Source organism: Leucoraja erinacea, chromosome 27 (genome assembly GCF_028641065.1).
Source record: "Leucoraja erinacea ecotype New England chromosome 27, Leri_hhj_1, whole genome shotgun sequence".
Taxonomy (NCBI): Eukaryota; Metazoa; Chordata; class Chondrichthyes; order Rajiformes; family Rajidae; genus Leucoraja; species Leucoraja erinaceus.
Genome location: NC_073403.1, coordinates 29,488,375 through 29,503,722, shown reverse-complemented (window position 1 = coordinate 29,503,722; position 15,348 = coordinate 29,488,375). Strand labels below are relative to the sequence as shown.

The window sequence follows — 15,348 nt, the reverse complement described above, 5'->3', positions numbered from 1 at the left end:
AAGGAATGGGTGACATTTTGGGTCGAGACCTTTCTTCAAACAACTGCAGTTGCTGGTTGATACACAAAAGTGCTGGAGGAACTCAGTGGGTCAGGCAGTATCTCAGGAGAACACGGATAGGTGACGTTTCACAGGGTGCTGGAGGAACTCAGTGCGTCAGGCTGTATCTCTGGAGAACACGGATAGGTGACATTTCTGGTCAAGACCCATTTTCAGACTCCCCGTCCGGAACTGGGCCTGGAATCCAGGTGGGTTGATGGTACACAAAAAAGCTGGAGAAACTCAGCGGGTGCAGCAGCATCTATGGAGCGAAGGAAATAGGCAACGTTTCCGGCCGAAACCCTTCTTCAAACTGATCGGGGGCGGGGACAAGAAAGGAAAAAGGAGGAGGAGCCCGAAGGCTGGGGGATGGGAGGAGACAGCAGGGGGACTGAGGAAGGGGAGGAGACAGCAAGGACTAACAAAATTGGGAGAATTCGATGTTCATGCCCCCAGGATGCAGACTCCCCAAACGGAATATGAGGTGCTGTTCCTCCAATTTCCGGTGCTGCTCGCTGTTGATGGCCCTGGCCTGCTGGTGGCCGGGGGTGGGGCGAGGATTGTGGAGTCGATAGTCGCGGCCCGCGGGCTGCCGGCAGTGGCGGTGATGGCCGGGAAGCGGCCGAGGAAGCTGTGTGGGCCGGTGGTGGTGGCAGAAGGTGCGGCCAGGGAGATGGCATGAGCTGGGGGCAGTGCGGGGGCCAGCCGGGGATGCAAGCCGCCAGTGAGGTGGAGCGAACCAGGATGGTATTGGCACCCATCGGTAGGTCCGTCCGCTATACCTGAAATCCATTATAAAGTGTGTCAGAAGGAACTGCAGATGCTGGTTTACACTGAAGAGGTCTTTTAAAACAAGGATGCACTGTACTGTCAAAACAAAGTCTCTGAGCTCTGACAAGGGAAATAATCACTAGGCAGAATATGAGAAGATTCAAGGATGCACTCAAAACTTCCTTAAAGAAATATGTCATCCCCATCAACACAGAGATTTTAGCCCACGGCCACTTCAAACCAACAAGGGAAACCTAGGTTGGTGCAGGCCCTTTGGCCCATCGTGTGTTTGCCAACCAGCAATCACCCCATATACTAGCACTATCCTACACACTAGGGACAATTTACAATTTACAATTAACCTACAAACCCGTACATCTTTGGGATGGGGGAAGGTAACAGGAGCACCCGGAGAAAACCAATGTGGTTACAGAGAGCACGTACAAACTCTGTATAGACTGACCCAGAGTCAGGATGGAACTAGGTGCTGTAAGGCAGCACTCTACCGCCGCACCACTGTGCCGCCCACCTGTCTGAGCTGTGTAAGAGTTTGCACTTTCCACATTATTGTCATCAGTCTGTCAGAAACTAGAACACTGGAGTGGATGTCTCGATCCCAAGGAACTGTCTGAGCAGAAGAAGCACGGTCGTGTCAAAGAGCAATATGGAAATGACAAGATGAAATTGTCAGATGGTAGAGATAGATTCAGCCCAATCTCATTGCTTAGTCTGTTTCCTTGAATTAATTATAGACTCTATTGAGCACGATGCAAAGAGTGGCAGCTCTCCTCCTCAGCATAGAACACAGAACATAAAAGATAAAACACAGGAAGAGGCCCTTCGGCCCACAATGTCTGTGCCGAATATGATGCCAAACTAAACTAATCTCATCTGGCCTGGCCATGATCCATATTCCTCCATTCCCTGTCTATCCATGAGCCTACCTAAAAATCTCTTAGATGCCACTACAGTATCTGCCCCCACCACTACCCCTGCTAGTGTGTTCCAGGCACACTGTGTAAAATAAACTTGCCCCGTATATCTCCTTTCAACTTTGCCCCATTTCACCTTAAGGCTTTGCCCTCTCGTCCTTTGATATCTCCAACGGGATTAAGGTTCTGACTGTCGACCCTACACCCTGTCTATCAGGCCACCCTGCAGCCTCAGCATATTTGAAATAATTGGGGGGGGGGGGGGGGGTGGACCATTAGGGGACTGCCGTGAGGGGGGGAGGGGGACGTAAATGTTGGACCTGGCTCGGGATACTTTGTGACTTGGTCAGAGCCCTTTAAGTGGCCACTATTTGCATACCTTGGGTATGCAAGCAAAGAATTTCACTGTGACTTGGCACGAGTGACAATAAAGTATTCAATTCAATTCTATTCAATTCAATTACTTAAGCCCCTGTCCCACTTACGAGGCCTAAACAGCAACCTCTGGTGACCTTGCCCGTCACCCAAATAAAACCTCAAGGTCAAGATGACCTGCAACCTCCTACCACCTCCCACGCATATGTTGAAAACCTTCCTTGACTATGAAGAAAACCGGCTTCGACTAAAAAATTATCGATTTTGAAAACGGCAACCTATTTTTAGTTGAGGCAGGTTTTAAACATGATGGAAAAAATAGCAGCGACCTAGATGAAGCCTCGGACACGCGGAAACCACTTTCAACCATTGGGGAGAGTGACCAAAACCTCTGGTGACCTCATGGAAACCTTGGGTGACGGGCAAGGTCACCAGAGGTTGCTGTTTAGGTCTCCTAAGTGGGACAGGGACTTTAGAACACCACTGTATCCTGAAAGAGAAAATACAGAATATAAATGACAGTAAAGAGCATTGGAGCCTTACCCAGGAAGATGTTATCTTGTTTCCCTTTCTCATCCTCGGTTTGCCTTTTCGGGCTCAATATTTTCAACGGATCTTTGTCGTTGTATCTTTGGATAATCTGGTCAATGTTGGCAGCAATCAACTGGCCTGATTGGATGACAGGAAGTTTAAGCATTGAAATCTCAGGCACTTTACATGAGCAGACAGCATCAGTTCAATGTCATGGGATAGGCAGACGTCACCTTTATGGAGTGGAGTGGTGGGACAATGGTCGCGAATGACACTATGAAGTAGGTACCAGATTTTGAGAAGGGTCTCGACCTATAACATCACCCATTCCTTCTCTCCTGACATGCTGCCTGTCCCGCTGAGTTACTCCAGCATTTTGTGTCTCCCAGATTTTGACAGTGTGGTTATGGGGTTGAAGCAACTAAGCAGGCTAGGAATTTGGATTCAGATTTCAATTGTGTGGAGTTCTGTCCTTTGAGTGGGTGGTATTGTTGATAGCGAAGATGGTTATTACAGCAGGATCATGATCAGTTGGACAAGTTGGCTGAGGAACGGTTAATAGAGTTTAATGCAGATAAATGTGAGGTGTTGCATTTTTGGAAGTCAAACCAGGCTAGGACCTTCACAGTGAATGGCAGGCCATCTGTTATCAGGCAACTGAACCATCCTACCAACAACTAGAGAGCAGTCCTGAACTACTATCCACCACATTGGAGACCCTTGGACTGTCTTTGATCGGACTTTACTGGACTTTACCTTGCACGTTATTCATCATTCCCTTTATCATGTATCTGTATGCTCGATTGTAATCATGCATTGTCTTTCTGCTGACTGGTTAGCACGCAACAAAAGCTTTTCACTGTACCTCGGTACACATGACAATAATCTAAACTCACTGGGGAGTGTTGTAGAGCAGAAGGATCTAGGAGTGCAGGTAGAGAGGTCCTTGAAAGTGGTGACACAGGTAGATAGGGTGGTCAGGAAGGCATTTAGCTAGTTGGCCTTCATCAGTCAGGGTACTGGGTATAGAAGTTGGGATGAAATGTTACGGTTATACAAGACATTGGCGAGGCCATATTTGGAGTATTTGGTCACCCTGCTATAGGAAGGATTTTATTAAGCTGGAAAGAGTGCAGAGAAGATGTTACCAGGACTTAAGGCCCTGCTATAGGGATAGGTTAGGCAGGCTAGAACATTATTCCTTGGAGCGCAGGAGGATGTGGGCTGATCATATAGAGGTGTAGAAGATTGTGAGGGGAATAGACAGGGTAAATGCAAGTCATTTACCCAGTGAAGGGGAATCACGAACCAGAGGACATTGTTTAATGTGAGAGAGGCGAGATTTAAGAGGAACCTGAGAGGCAAATTTTCACACAGTAGGTGTTGGGTATATGGAATGAGCTGCCAGAGGAGGTAGTTGGGACAGGTACTATAACAACATTTAAAAAGCATTGGGGCAGGTACATGGATAGGAAATGTTTAGAGCAGTATGGGCCAAAGACAGACAGGTAGGATTTGTATCGATGTTGCATCTTAGTCGGCGTGGGCAAGTTGGGTTGAAGGGCCTGTTTCCTTGCTGTGTGACTCTATAATTCAGCTTAACAGCATGAAAAATCTGAAAGTTGGAGGAAGCGTGGTATATAGATTCTAGAGTACTGCACAGAAACAGGCCACACGGGTTGTACCCATCTACACCAACCTCATTTAGCCATGTACCGAGGTCAACATTTTACTACATCTCCGCAACACAGAATCAGCGTTTGGAGCCAGTAGTTTTTCAAACATTCTCATGATATGTGTGCTGAACTTGCCTCAGTTGGCACAGCAGAAGGTTCATCCAGTTATATAAGAATGAAATCCAGGGGACTAAGATTGTGGAGGAAGGAATTGCAGATGCTTCTTCAAGGATCTTCAGACTCTTCTTCAGAAGGGTCACGACCAGAAATGTCACCATTACTTCTCTCCAGAAATGCTGGAGTAACTGTCCTGCTGAGTTACTCCAGCACTTTGTGTCAAATCTTTGGCTGAGATTGTGATGTATATGTGGTGTTATGGAATATAATTTCTTTATAACTGACAGGAGGGAGAAAATGGGTTTCCAGCAAAGGTACAGCTGAAGAGCAGGAACATTTTAAAAACATTTCTGTCTCTAATCATATCTCCTCTAGGCTTTGGCATGAGGTATGTGTAGCACATATTGGGCGTACCACGCTCCTCAGTGGTACCACGTTATACCTGTAGCAGCCTGAAGAAAGTTTCTGTGATTAACTACAGCCAATGGGTCATGAAAAAGCTTCATTATCATCATCATAATCATCATAATCATATTTTATTAGCCAAGTATGTTTTGCAACATGCGAGAAATTATGAGAATAAGTTGAGAAATACACACAAATCACTCGATATGATCACCATACCAGCATGGGGCAGCCACGGTGGCGCAGCGGTAGAGTTGCTGTCTTACAGAGCTTCCACGCACGTTTGCACGTTCTTCCCATGACCACGTGGATTTTCTCCGAGATCTTCAGTTTCCTCCCACACTCCAAAGACGTACAGGTATGTAGGTTAATTTGCTTGGTATATGTGTAAAATTGTCTCTAGTGTGTGTGGGATAGTGTAAATGTGCAGGGATCGCTGGTCGGCGTGGACTCGAAGGGCCTGTTTCAGCACTGTATCTCTAAACTAAACTAAACTAAATTGCAAACAATTCAGGGAGAGCAGGGGAAGCGACACAAAGTACTGATCTGATTGCATTGCGAGGTGTGCAAAATGTGCAACATTTTAATTTAGTTTCGAGATGCAGTTTGTCGACAGGCCCTTCAACCCAGCGAGTCCAATGTTATCCCACTTTCTCATCCACTTCCTACACGTTAATGGCAATTTACAGAGGCCAATTGACCTACAAACCAGCAGGTCTTTGGGATGTTGGTGGATCCCAGAATACCTGGAGGAAACCCAAGCAGTGAAAGGGAGAATGTGTGAACTACACGCTGGCATCATCCAAGGTCAGGATTAAACCTAGTTTTCTGGCTGGTTCTCTGGTTTAATTTAGTTTATTTTAGAGGTCGGAAACCAGCACCACTACATCGCTAATGTTTTCAACCATTTAATAATAAAAATAATAATAATTAGAGGTACAGCGCAGAAACAGGCCCTACGGCCCACCGAATCTGAACCGACCAACGATCCTCACACATCAACACTATCCTACACACACTAGGGACCATTGTGCATTTAAAACAAGCCAATTATTAACTATTAACCTGTCCGTCTTTTGGAGTGTGGGAGGACACCAAAGATCTCGGAGAAAACCCATGCGGGTCATGGGGAGAATGTACCAACTCCGTACAGGCAGCACCCGTAGTCGGGATCGAACCCGGGTCTCTGGTGCTGCAAGGCAGTAGTGCTACCACTGCACCACCGTGCGGCCCGAATGCTGTGAGGCAACGGTGCTACCTGCTGCGTCGCTCTCCCCTCCGTTAATGTGGTCGTCCCTCAAAATATCGGGTTAGAAAAGAGGTTGAGCAATGGGAAGGTTTCAAAGCACAATGCATATTCATTGCAAAAAACTGGAAATTATGTGGACTGCAGATTGTGTCACGGATACAAAGTCTTCATATATAACACTGGAAATACTCAGCACATCAGGTGAGAGAGAAACACAATAGATTTTCCAGTTGATGAACGTCCTTCACCCATCCTGATGAAAGGTTACCTCCCTGAAATGTTAGCAGCGTAGTAACGTATGATGCCCCACGTTACAACTCTACGGTGCTATGGTGACAGTATCGAGTGATTCTTGTGCATTTTGAAAGAATGTATGAATAAGTTTATTGGCCAAGTATGTACACACACAAGGAATTTGCCTTGATGCTCCGCTCGCAAGTAACAACACGACATACAGTAAACAATTAAGAATGAAACAGAAAACATTAAACAACAAGAATAAAACAATATAGTTTAGACATGAATGAAATAAAATACCAGAGCAAAAAGGAGGCGACAGACTTTTAGTTATTGAGTCGAGCTACTGCTCGTGGAAAAAAGCTGTTTTTATGTCTGGCTGTGGCGGCTTTGACAGTCCGGAGTGTCCATCTTTTGGACATAATGGAGCTCGGTCAAGACCCCATGGAGGGCCTGTCGTTATTCAGAAATTCCCCAAATATTATTCTGCTTTGAAATTAAAGCTCTTTCAGCTTTCTTGATTTGTACAAGTGTCAGAGGTTATGAGGCAGGAGAATGGGGTTAGGACGGAGAGATAGATCAGCCATGACAGAATGGTGGAGTAGACTTGATGGGCTGAATGGCCTAATTCCACTACTATTCCTTATGGCCTTATGACCTTTGTTAGCATTTATACCTCTGCACATTCCCTCATTATTAGAGTTCCTTACCTTGCCAGTAAAAACTGCCAGGTGCTCCCATGACTATTTCTCCTCCCTGAAAAACAAGAAGGATTAAGCTTGTACAGTGTGTTTTTGTCTACAGTGTGCTGTTTCATCTACTTGTAACTGAGGCTCTGTAAGTCTTTCCCTTTGGCCTTTATTCGAACAACACGGCACGGTGGCGCAGCGGTAGAGTTGCTGCCTTACAGCAAATGCAGCGCCGGAGACCCGGGTTTGATCCTGACTGCGGGTGCTGTCTGTACGGAGTTTGTACGTTTTCCCAAATGACCTGCGTGGGTTTTCTCCGAAATCTTCGGTTTCTTCCCACACTCCAAAGACGTACAGGTACGTAGGTTAATTGGCTTGGTAAATGTAAAAATTGTCCCTAGCGGGTATAGAAAAGTGTTAATGTCTGGGGATCGCTGGTTGAAGCAAAGTCAGTGGGCCCATAGGGCCTGTTTCCACACTGTATCTCTAAACTAAACATGAGTTAGAATAGGTTTAAGGTGAGAGGGGACTAATTTAATAGAAACCTAAGGGGCAACTTTCTCACTCAGGGTGTATGGAATGAGCTGCCAGAGGAGGTAGTTGGAGGTAGTTTAAAAGACATTGGAGATACATGGGTAGGAAGGGTTTAGTGGGATATGGGTCAAATATAGGCAGGTGGATCTAGTTTAGATGTCAGCATGGCCATTGGGCTGAAGAGCCTGTTTCTGTGCTATATGGCTCTTTGACTATGACTCTATGAAGCCTAATAATAATGTCAGCTCATATCTCATGCACACATTGCAATGCTGAACACCATGGTCCACTCAAACTTATAATTGAGCTCACTCCAGATTCATTCTGGAGTCCTAGAGCATAACAGCATGGAAACAGGCCCTTCAGCCCAACAGGTGCATGCCGGCCCATCGGCATTAGTTCCCCCCCCCCCCCCTCCCCCCTGCCTGGATTGGGTCCTTATTTCTCTAAACCTTGTTTATACATCTACCTGTCCAAATGTCTTTTAAATGTTGTCATAATCCCTGCCTTAACTACCTCCTCTGACAGCTAATTCCGGGTGGCACAGTGGTAGAATTGCTGCCTCACAGTGCCAGAGACCCGGGTTTGATCCTGACCACAGGTGCTGTCTGTGCAGAGTTGGCACGTTCTCCCTGTAACCGTGTGGGTTTTTTCCAGGTACTCTTGTTTCCTCCCACATTCAAAAGACATGCATGTTTGTAGGTTAATTGGCTTCTGTAAATTGCCCCTAGTGTGTAGAATGCAAAATTGGGCTAACATAGAACTAGTGTACGGGTGATTGTTGGTCAGCATGAACTCAGTGGGCCGAAGGGCCTGTGTCCACGCTGCATCTCTAAATTAAACTAAAAAACGAAACTACTGTATATACTCATTGTGTGAGACCCTAGTAATGTTTTTATAGTTGCTAGGACTATTGGTGAGTTGAGATAAGTCCTGACTTAGTGAGGGGACTAGTATGTCAGTGAAGACTTGCCAACTACAGCCAGGACAATCGTTACTCACTGGGAATGATGGTCTGTGAAGACCCTTCACATCGGCCATGCTTGTCTGGATATTTTCTAAACACTTTGTAAGAAGCTGGGACTGGGTTGCGGATTGTTGGATTTGTCGCAAGATGAACACAAAATGCTGGAGCAACTCAGCGGGACAGGCAGCATCTCTGGAGAGAAGAAACAATCAGTCACCCGTTCCTTCTCTCCAGAGATGCCGCCTGCCCCACTGAGTTGCTCCAGTATTTTGTGTCTATCTTTGATTTAAACCAGCATCTGCAGTTCCTTCTTACACATTGAAGCAAGGTGTGTGGTTTGCTGGCCAGTTTCATACAGCATCGCTGCGGCCCATTCCTGGTAGAAAGTGTTGGTCATGCAGCGTAAACCAGCAGAGCGGAGAACTCTGCTTGACCTTGTGTTTAGTTGAAGGTTGAGTAGGATTGAAATATTGGAAGGGATAAAATGTCCAAGTCACTCCCTGAAACCAGCCCGATACATCCTGAAGTCTACAGTAATTCACACAAGCTTAACATTTTGTTAGCACTGTATTATATTAAAGGTGTTAAAGTTACCAGACTCCAATAACTCGAGTGAGGATAACTGCATGGTGTCATTTTTAACTGGAGAGACTAGATAAAGGGAGGGATGTTCGTGATAATGGAAGCTCCAGGAACAGAGGTCTCAGCCTTAGGGTACGGGGGTTGCCGTCTAGAACCAAGATCAGCAGATGTTTCGGTGATGAATTTGTGGGGTTTGTGAAGACAGTAGTCTGAGAAGGCCAAATCATTGAATATAAGCAATGAGGAGGTAAATCTATTTCTTGATGCTAACTGGATCAAGGTATGTGAGGAGAAGCTGGGAATATTGCACTGAATACCAGCACTGGAGATTGCTGAATGGTTAAACAGGGCTGAACAAATAATTTTCTATTCCCTTTATATCCCTTTCTATTTTTAATGAGATGTGGCTTCAGCAAGATTATGGAATATTACTGAGCCTATTGAAATTCTATCCCTCAAATAGCTGTGCCGCACTTTGCTATTTCTCCAAAGCGAGGATGGAACCAGAGGTTTAGTTTAGTTTAGACCCACTGAATCCACGCTGATTATTGATCACCCATTCACACTACTTCTATGTTTCCCTACTTTCTCATCAACTCCCTACAACAAATTACAGACATAGAAACATAGAAAATAGATACAGGAGTAGGCCATTCGGCCCTTCGAGCCATTCAATACAATCGTGGCTGATCATCCAAAATCAAGTACCCCATTCCTGCTTTCTGGGATGGCAGGACTTTCGTATGAAGAAAGACTGGATAGACTCGGCTTGTACTTGCTAGAATTTAGAAGATTGAGGGGTAGGCCATTTAGGACTGAGATGAGAAAAAACTTCTGTGGAAATCTCTGCCATATAAGGCTGTGAGGTCAACTAACTGGATGTTTTCAAGAGAGAGTTAGATTTAGCTCTTGGGGCCAAAGGGATAAGGGGAAAAAGCAGGAACAGGGTACTGATTTTACATGATCAGCCATGATCATATTGAGTGGCGGTGCTGGCTCGAAGGGCCGAATTTGGGGGGGGGAGGCAGAGAGGGGGAGAGGGAGAGAGGGAGAAAGCCACCCAAGTGGAATATGAGCAAAATTGAGCAGGTTGGGCCAATTCATGATTGATGGGGAAACTACCAAATCTTCTCTTCTCCAGCTGGAAGAAGTGGTCCTACATATTGATGCCCAATGTGAAAAAGAGTCCCCACCCCTTGGATTTCTCCTTGGTACAAACCAAACTTAATGTAAGATATTATTGTATGAAAGTACAATATATTTGCATAAAGTTCCTTCATTTGAGATTTCGATTGAACTTAGTTTAGTTTAGTTTAGTTTAGAGATACAGAGTGGAAACAGCCCTTTGGCCCACCGAGTCCATGTTGACCAGTGATTCCCGCACATTAACATTATCCAACACAATCAGGACAGTATATAATTTTACGAAAACCAATGAACCTACAAACCTGCATGTCTTTGGAGTGTGGGAGGAAACCGGAGCATCCAAGGAAAATCCACGCAGGTCACGGGAAGAAACTCTGTATAGACAGCACCCGTAGTCGGGATCAAACCCGGGCCTCTGCCGCTGTAAGGCAGCAACCCTACCGCTATGACACTGTGCTGCCCAACTGTAGCGATCTTTAGTAAACTGATCCGTGTTTCTCATTTAAGGAGCAAAGGGAAGAATTTGTTACGTCTTTGTTAAGTAGTCACCACAGCCTTGCAACTCGGGTTAATTTTCAAACAGATTTGTGTCAATCCCCAGAACATAAAAAGTATTTCAAGAAGGGATGTAGAAGTATTATAGAAGGATGTGTAGGAAGGAACTGCAGATACTGAAGAGTGTCCAGAAGATGTTTACAAGAATGATCCCAGGAATGAATGGATTAACATATGATGAGCGTTTGACGGCACTGGGCCTCGATTCGCTGCAGTATAGGGTGAGGGGGATCTCATTGGAACTTACCAAATAGTGAAAGGCTTGGATAAAGTGGATGCGGAGGGGATGTTTCCACTAGTGGGAGAGTCTAGGGTCAGAGGTCATAACCTCAGAATTAAAGGACATTGCTTTAGGAAGGAGATGAGAAGGAATTTCTTGTGTCAGAGGGTGGTGATTCTATGGAATTCCTTGGCACAGAAGGTTGTGGACGTCATCAATGGATATTTTTAAGGTAGAGATTGATAGATTCTTGATTAGTGCTGGTATCAGGGGTTATGGGAAGAAGGCAGGACATTGGGTTAGGATATCAGCCATGAGTGAATGGCGGAGTAGACTTGATGGGCCGAATGGCCTAATTCTGCTCCTATCACATGAATTTATGAACTATGATAGATAAACAAGCCATGGGGATTTTACCTCTGTGATTTCACAGCTCCATCCTGCTTCACAAAAACGTTGATCTGGAACTGTGAAATAAAGACAGTTGTAAATATTATTTTATCATTGAGGACACAATTGCAGATGTCAAATAATTTCCAAAGAATTAGGTTTGATTGATTTGCTGCCTCTTGAACGTTCCTTAAACCCACTTTCAGATGCTGAAGAATGAGAACTGTAACCAGAATAACCAGAATCACCAGTGAACTGGTGATCGATGGCCAGCATGGGCTGAAGCGCCTGTTTCCATGCTGTATCTCTAAACTAAACTACTGCATGAAAAACTGAATGGGTGATCAATGGTTGAATGAATGAATTAGACTTTAGACGTGAGATTCTTTGTTTTGCATGCACAAGGTATGTAAAGGGTCGCCATGTATAGGACGCCGACAAAGGTATAAAATGTTCAATGAAGTCCCCAATGGTCCCCCTTTGTTCTCAGTGCCCCCTCCCACCCCCACCCCCATGCTGGGCCCCCTTTATTCATGGCACCCCCCCATGCCAGGCCCCCTTTGTTCTCGGCAGCGTGTCCTCGACCAACCTCCAGAACCCACGCCGGCCCGTCCAACCTCTGGCCCCCGTGACCTCAACCTCGATCACCCCTCGTTCTTCTAAACTCCAGAGAGGACAGTCTGAGTCTGCTTCATCTCTCCTCCTGGGACACAACCCCCATCCCGGGAATCGATCCGGTGACTCAATGTTGCTCTCCCTCCGTCACCTTGATCCTCCCTCAGGTGGGAGTCCACAACTTGTCCACAATATTCCAGGTGCGGTCTCCCCCTCCTCGGGACCTGGATAACTGGAGCAAGACGTCTCTACTCCTGGACGCAAACCCTCTCGCAGTGAAGGCCTACGGATCATCTCCCTCCTTCCTGCTGCTCCAGGGGCACCCAGGTCCCTCTCCACACCAACACAATCCCACCTCTCTCCCTCCGCCTAAAATTCGACCAGCTCTCTGTTTTCTTCTGCTACAGTAGATGAGCTCACATTTCTCCCCCTGCCCTGGTTGGCGTGCCTGATAAGGCGGAGGTCCTGTTTCCCAACCGTTTCTCTAAACTAAATCAAACTAAACAGACCATTTTATGCTATGCCTCAACAGGCCAGGTAGCATCTCTGGATAGAAGCAATGGGTGACGTTTTGGGTTTAGACCGTTCTTCACACAGTCAGGGAAGGGGGAGATAAAGAAATAAGGAAGTGTAACGTGTGAAAATGAGACATCAAAGGGGATGAACGTCAAGTAAAATGGAGAATAGATCATTGTTATCTAGGAGGTGACAATGAAGCAAACAGAAATCAAATGTAATCATGTGGCAGTCAAACTGATCAGAGAACTGGGAAGGGGAGGGATGGAGAGAAAGAGGGAAAGCAAAGGTTACTTGGAGTTCGAGAAGTCAATATTCATACCACTGGGGTATAGGAAAGAACCGTAGATGCTGGTTTAAACTGAAGATAGATACAAAATGCTGAAGTAACTCAGCGAGACCGGCATCTTCTCTGGAGAGAATGAATGCATGACGTTTCGGGTCAAGACCCTTCTTCAGACAGGTTAGGGATAAGGGAAACTAGAGATATGGACGAGGATTAACTTCAAGTTTGGCAGATGCGCGGCAGTTGATGGAGCGAGTGCGGGGATTGGCTGCAGAATCTAAATTAGTTCATTGGTAAGTTAGTTAATTAGTAAATTACTTAATTGATTAGCAAATAAAAGTGGAGCTTGACCAAGGGGGGCGGTCCAGTTGAAGTGACGTGCCTTTGGAGGCAATGTTTGAGTCTTTGGCTTAAGAGTCTTCGGTGAGGAGGCCACATTTCATTGGTTGTGTATTTAATTTAAATATCTAAACTTATTGGCGCGATGGCAGAAATATTACTACAGTGCAATTGCTGCAGGAGTTGGGAAGACAGGGGCACCGCTGGTGTCACTGACCACTACACCTGTGGGAACTGTGTCCAGATGCAGCTCCTCAAGGACTGAGTTAGAGAACTGGAGCAGCAGGAAGACGAAAGCATCCTGGACAGGACCCAGACAGGTCGTCACACCAAGAACACAAGAGTTGCGAAGGTTAGAGACGGAAAGGAAGAGGATGAAACTAGTGCAGGAGACCTTGGTGGAAGTACCTCTTCAAAACATGCGGATGACACGAAGCTGGGGGCAGTGTTAGCTGTGAGGAGAATGCTAGGAGGCTTGGATAGATTGGGGGAGTGGGCAAATGCATGGCAGATGCAGTATAATGTGGATAAATGTGAGGTTATCCACTTTGGTGGCAAAAACAGGAAAGTAGACTATTATCTGAATGGTGGCCGATTAGGAAAAGGGGAGATGCAACAAGACCTGGGTGTCATGGTTCACCAGTCATTGAAAATAGGCATGCAGGTGCAGCAGGCATGTTAGCATTCATAGCAAAAGGATTTGAGTATAAGAGCAGGGAGGTTCTACTGCAGTTATACAGGGTCTTGGTGAGACCACACCTGGAGTATTGCGTACAGTTTTGGTCTCCTAATCTGAGGAAAGACATTCTTGCCATAGACAAGGTTAACCAGACTGATTCCTGGGATGGCAGGAGTTTCATATGAAGAAAGACTGGATAGACTCGGCTTGTACTTGCTAGAATTTAGAAGATTGAGGGGTAGGCCATTTAGGACTGAGATGAGGAAAAACTTCTGTGGAAATCTCTGCCATATAAGGCTGTGAGGTCAACTAACTGGATGTTTTCAAGAGAGAGTTAGATTTAGCTCTTGGGGCCAAAGGGATAAGGGGAAAAAGCAGGAACAGGGTACTGATTTTACATGATCAGCCATGATCATATTGCGTGGCGGTGCTGGCTCGAAGGGCCGGGGGGGGGGGGGGGGGGGGGGGGGGGGGGGGGGGGGGGGGGCAGAGAGGGGAGGGAGAGGGGGGAGAGAGGGAGGGAGAGCTGCCCAAGTGGAATATGAGTAAAATTGCTCACCCATTCCTTCTATCCAGAGATGCTGTTTGACCCGTTGAGTTACTCCAGCATTTTGTATCTATCTTCGGTGTAAACCAGCATCTGCCATTCTGTCCTACACATTTTATGCTGTGCGTTCTCTTACCATAGGCTGAGAACTGTTCCTCCACCAGGTTGGAACGACATGGTGAATACTCGACGAAGGTGCTGAGATTCGCGGACGCTATCAGGCACGAGCCCACCGGAGTATTGCCGCTAGTCATGGTCTTCGAATAGGTCTTTTTCGTGTACTGCCAGCCATACAAGGGGGCACAGGCCTGCAGAGAGAGCACACCATCACCCGCCAGACATTCCCAGCACCTGCGCAACACCATCCAGCCATCTGACAATCCCTTATCAGTTAATTTTTCTGCAGGAGTGTCACAACTGTGTGGCCCTGCAGCCTTTCCTTGTGTTCACAGACCTATTCATTGCCCACACCTACTCAACCAAGAAAACAGTGGTGAAGAGTAAAACACAAAGTGTGCGAAGAACTCAGTGGGGAGAAGGGTCTCAACCTGAAATGTTGCCTGTTCATTCTTGCCAGAGATGCTGCCTGTCCTGCTGAGTCACTCCAGCTTTTTATGCTACAGTTTAAACCAGCATCTGCAGTTCCTTCCCCTACACAACTCAGTAGGTCAGGCAGCATCTATGGAGGGAATGGACAGATAATGTTTTGGGTTCAGACTTGTAGTAGTGGGGAAAAACATCTGCCAATGTTTCATAGAAACGTAGAAACATAGAGACATCACCGCCACTTAATATGATCATGGCTGATCATCCAAAATCAGTACCCCGTTTCTGCTTTCTCCCCAAATCCCTTGATTCTGTTAGCTGTAAGAGCTATATCTAACACCCTTGAAAATATCCAGTGAATTGGCCTCCACTGCCTTCTGTAGCAGCGAATTCCACAGATTCACA

The 15,348-nt window shown here is 46.1% G+C and overlaps 1 protein-coding gene across 2 annotated transcripts in view; it reads right to left on the bottom strand.

The window, feature by feature from the left end:
* LOC129710388 (integrin alpha-8-like) overlaps positions 1-15,348 on the bottom strand; it is a 152,124-nt gene that overhangs the window by 111,790 nt on the left and 24,986 nt on the right. For both annotated transcript variants that reach the window (XM_055657352.1, XM_055657353.1), the window contains exons 4-7: positions 14,534-14,705; positions 11,443-11,492; positions 7,043-7,088; positions 2,661-2,786 (exon numbers count right to left, since the gene is read on the bottom strand). In XM_055657352.1, the coding sequence (XP_055513327.1) occupies positions 2,661-2,786; positions 7,043-7,088; positions 11,443-11,492; positions 14,534-14,705 (394 nt within the window). The remainder of the gene's footprint in view (positions 1-2,660; positions 2,787-7,042; positions 7,089-11,442; positions 11,493-14,533; positions 14,706-15,348) is intronic.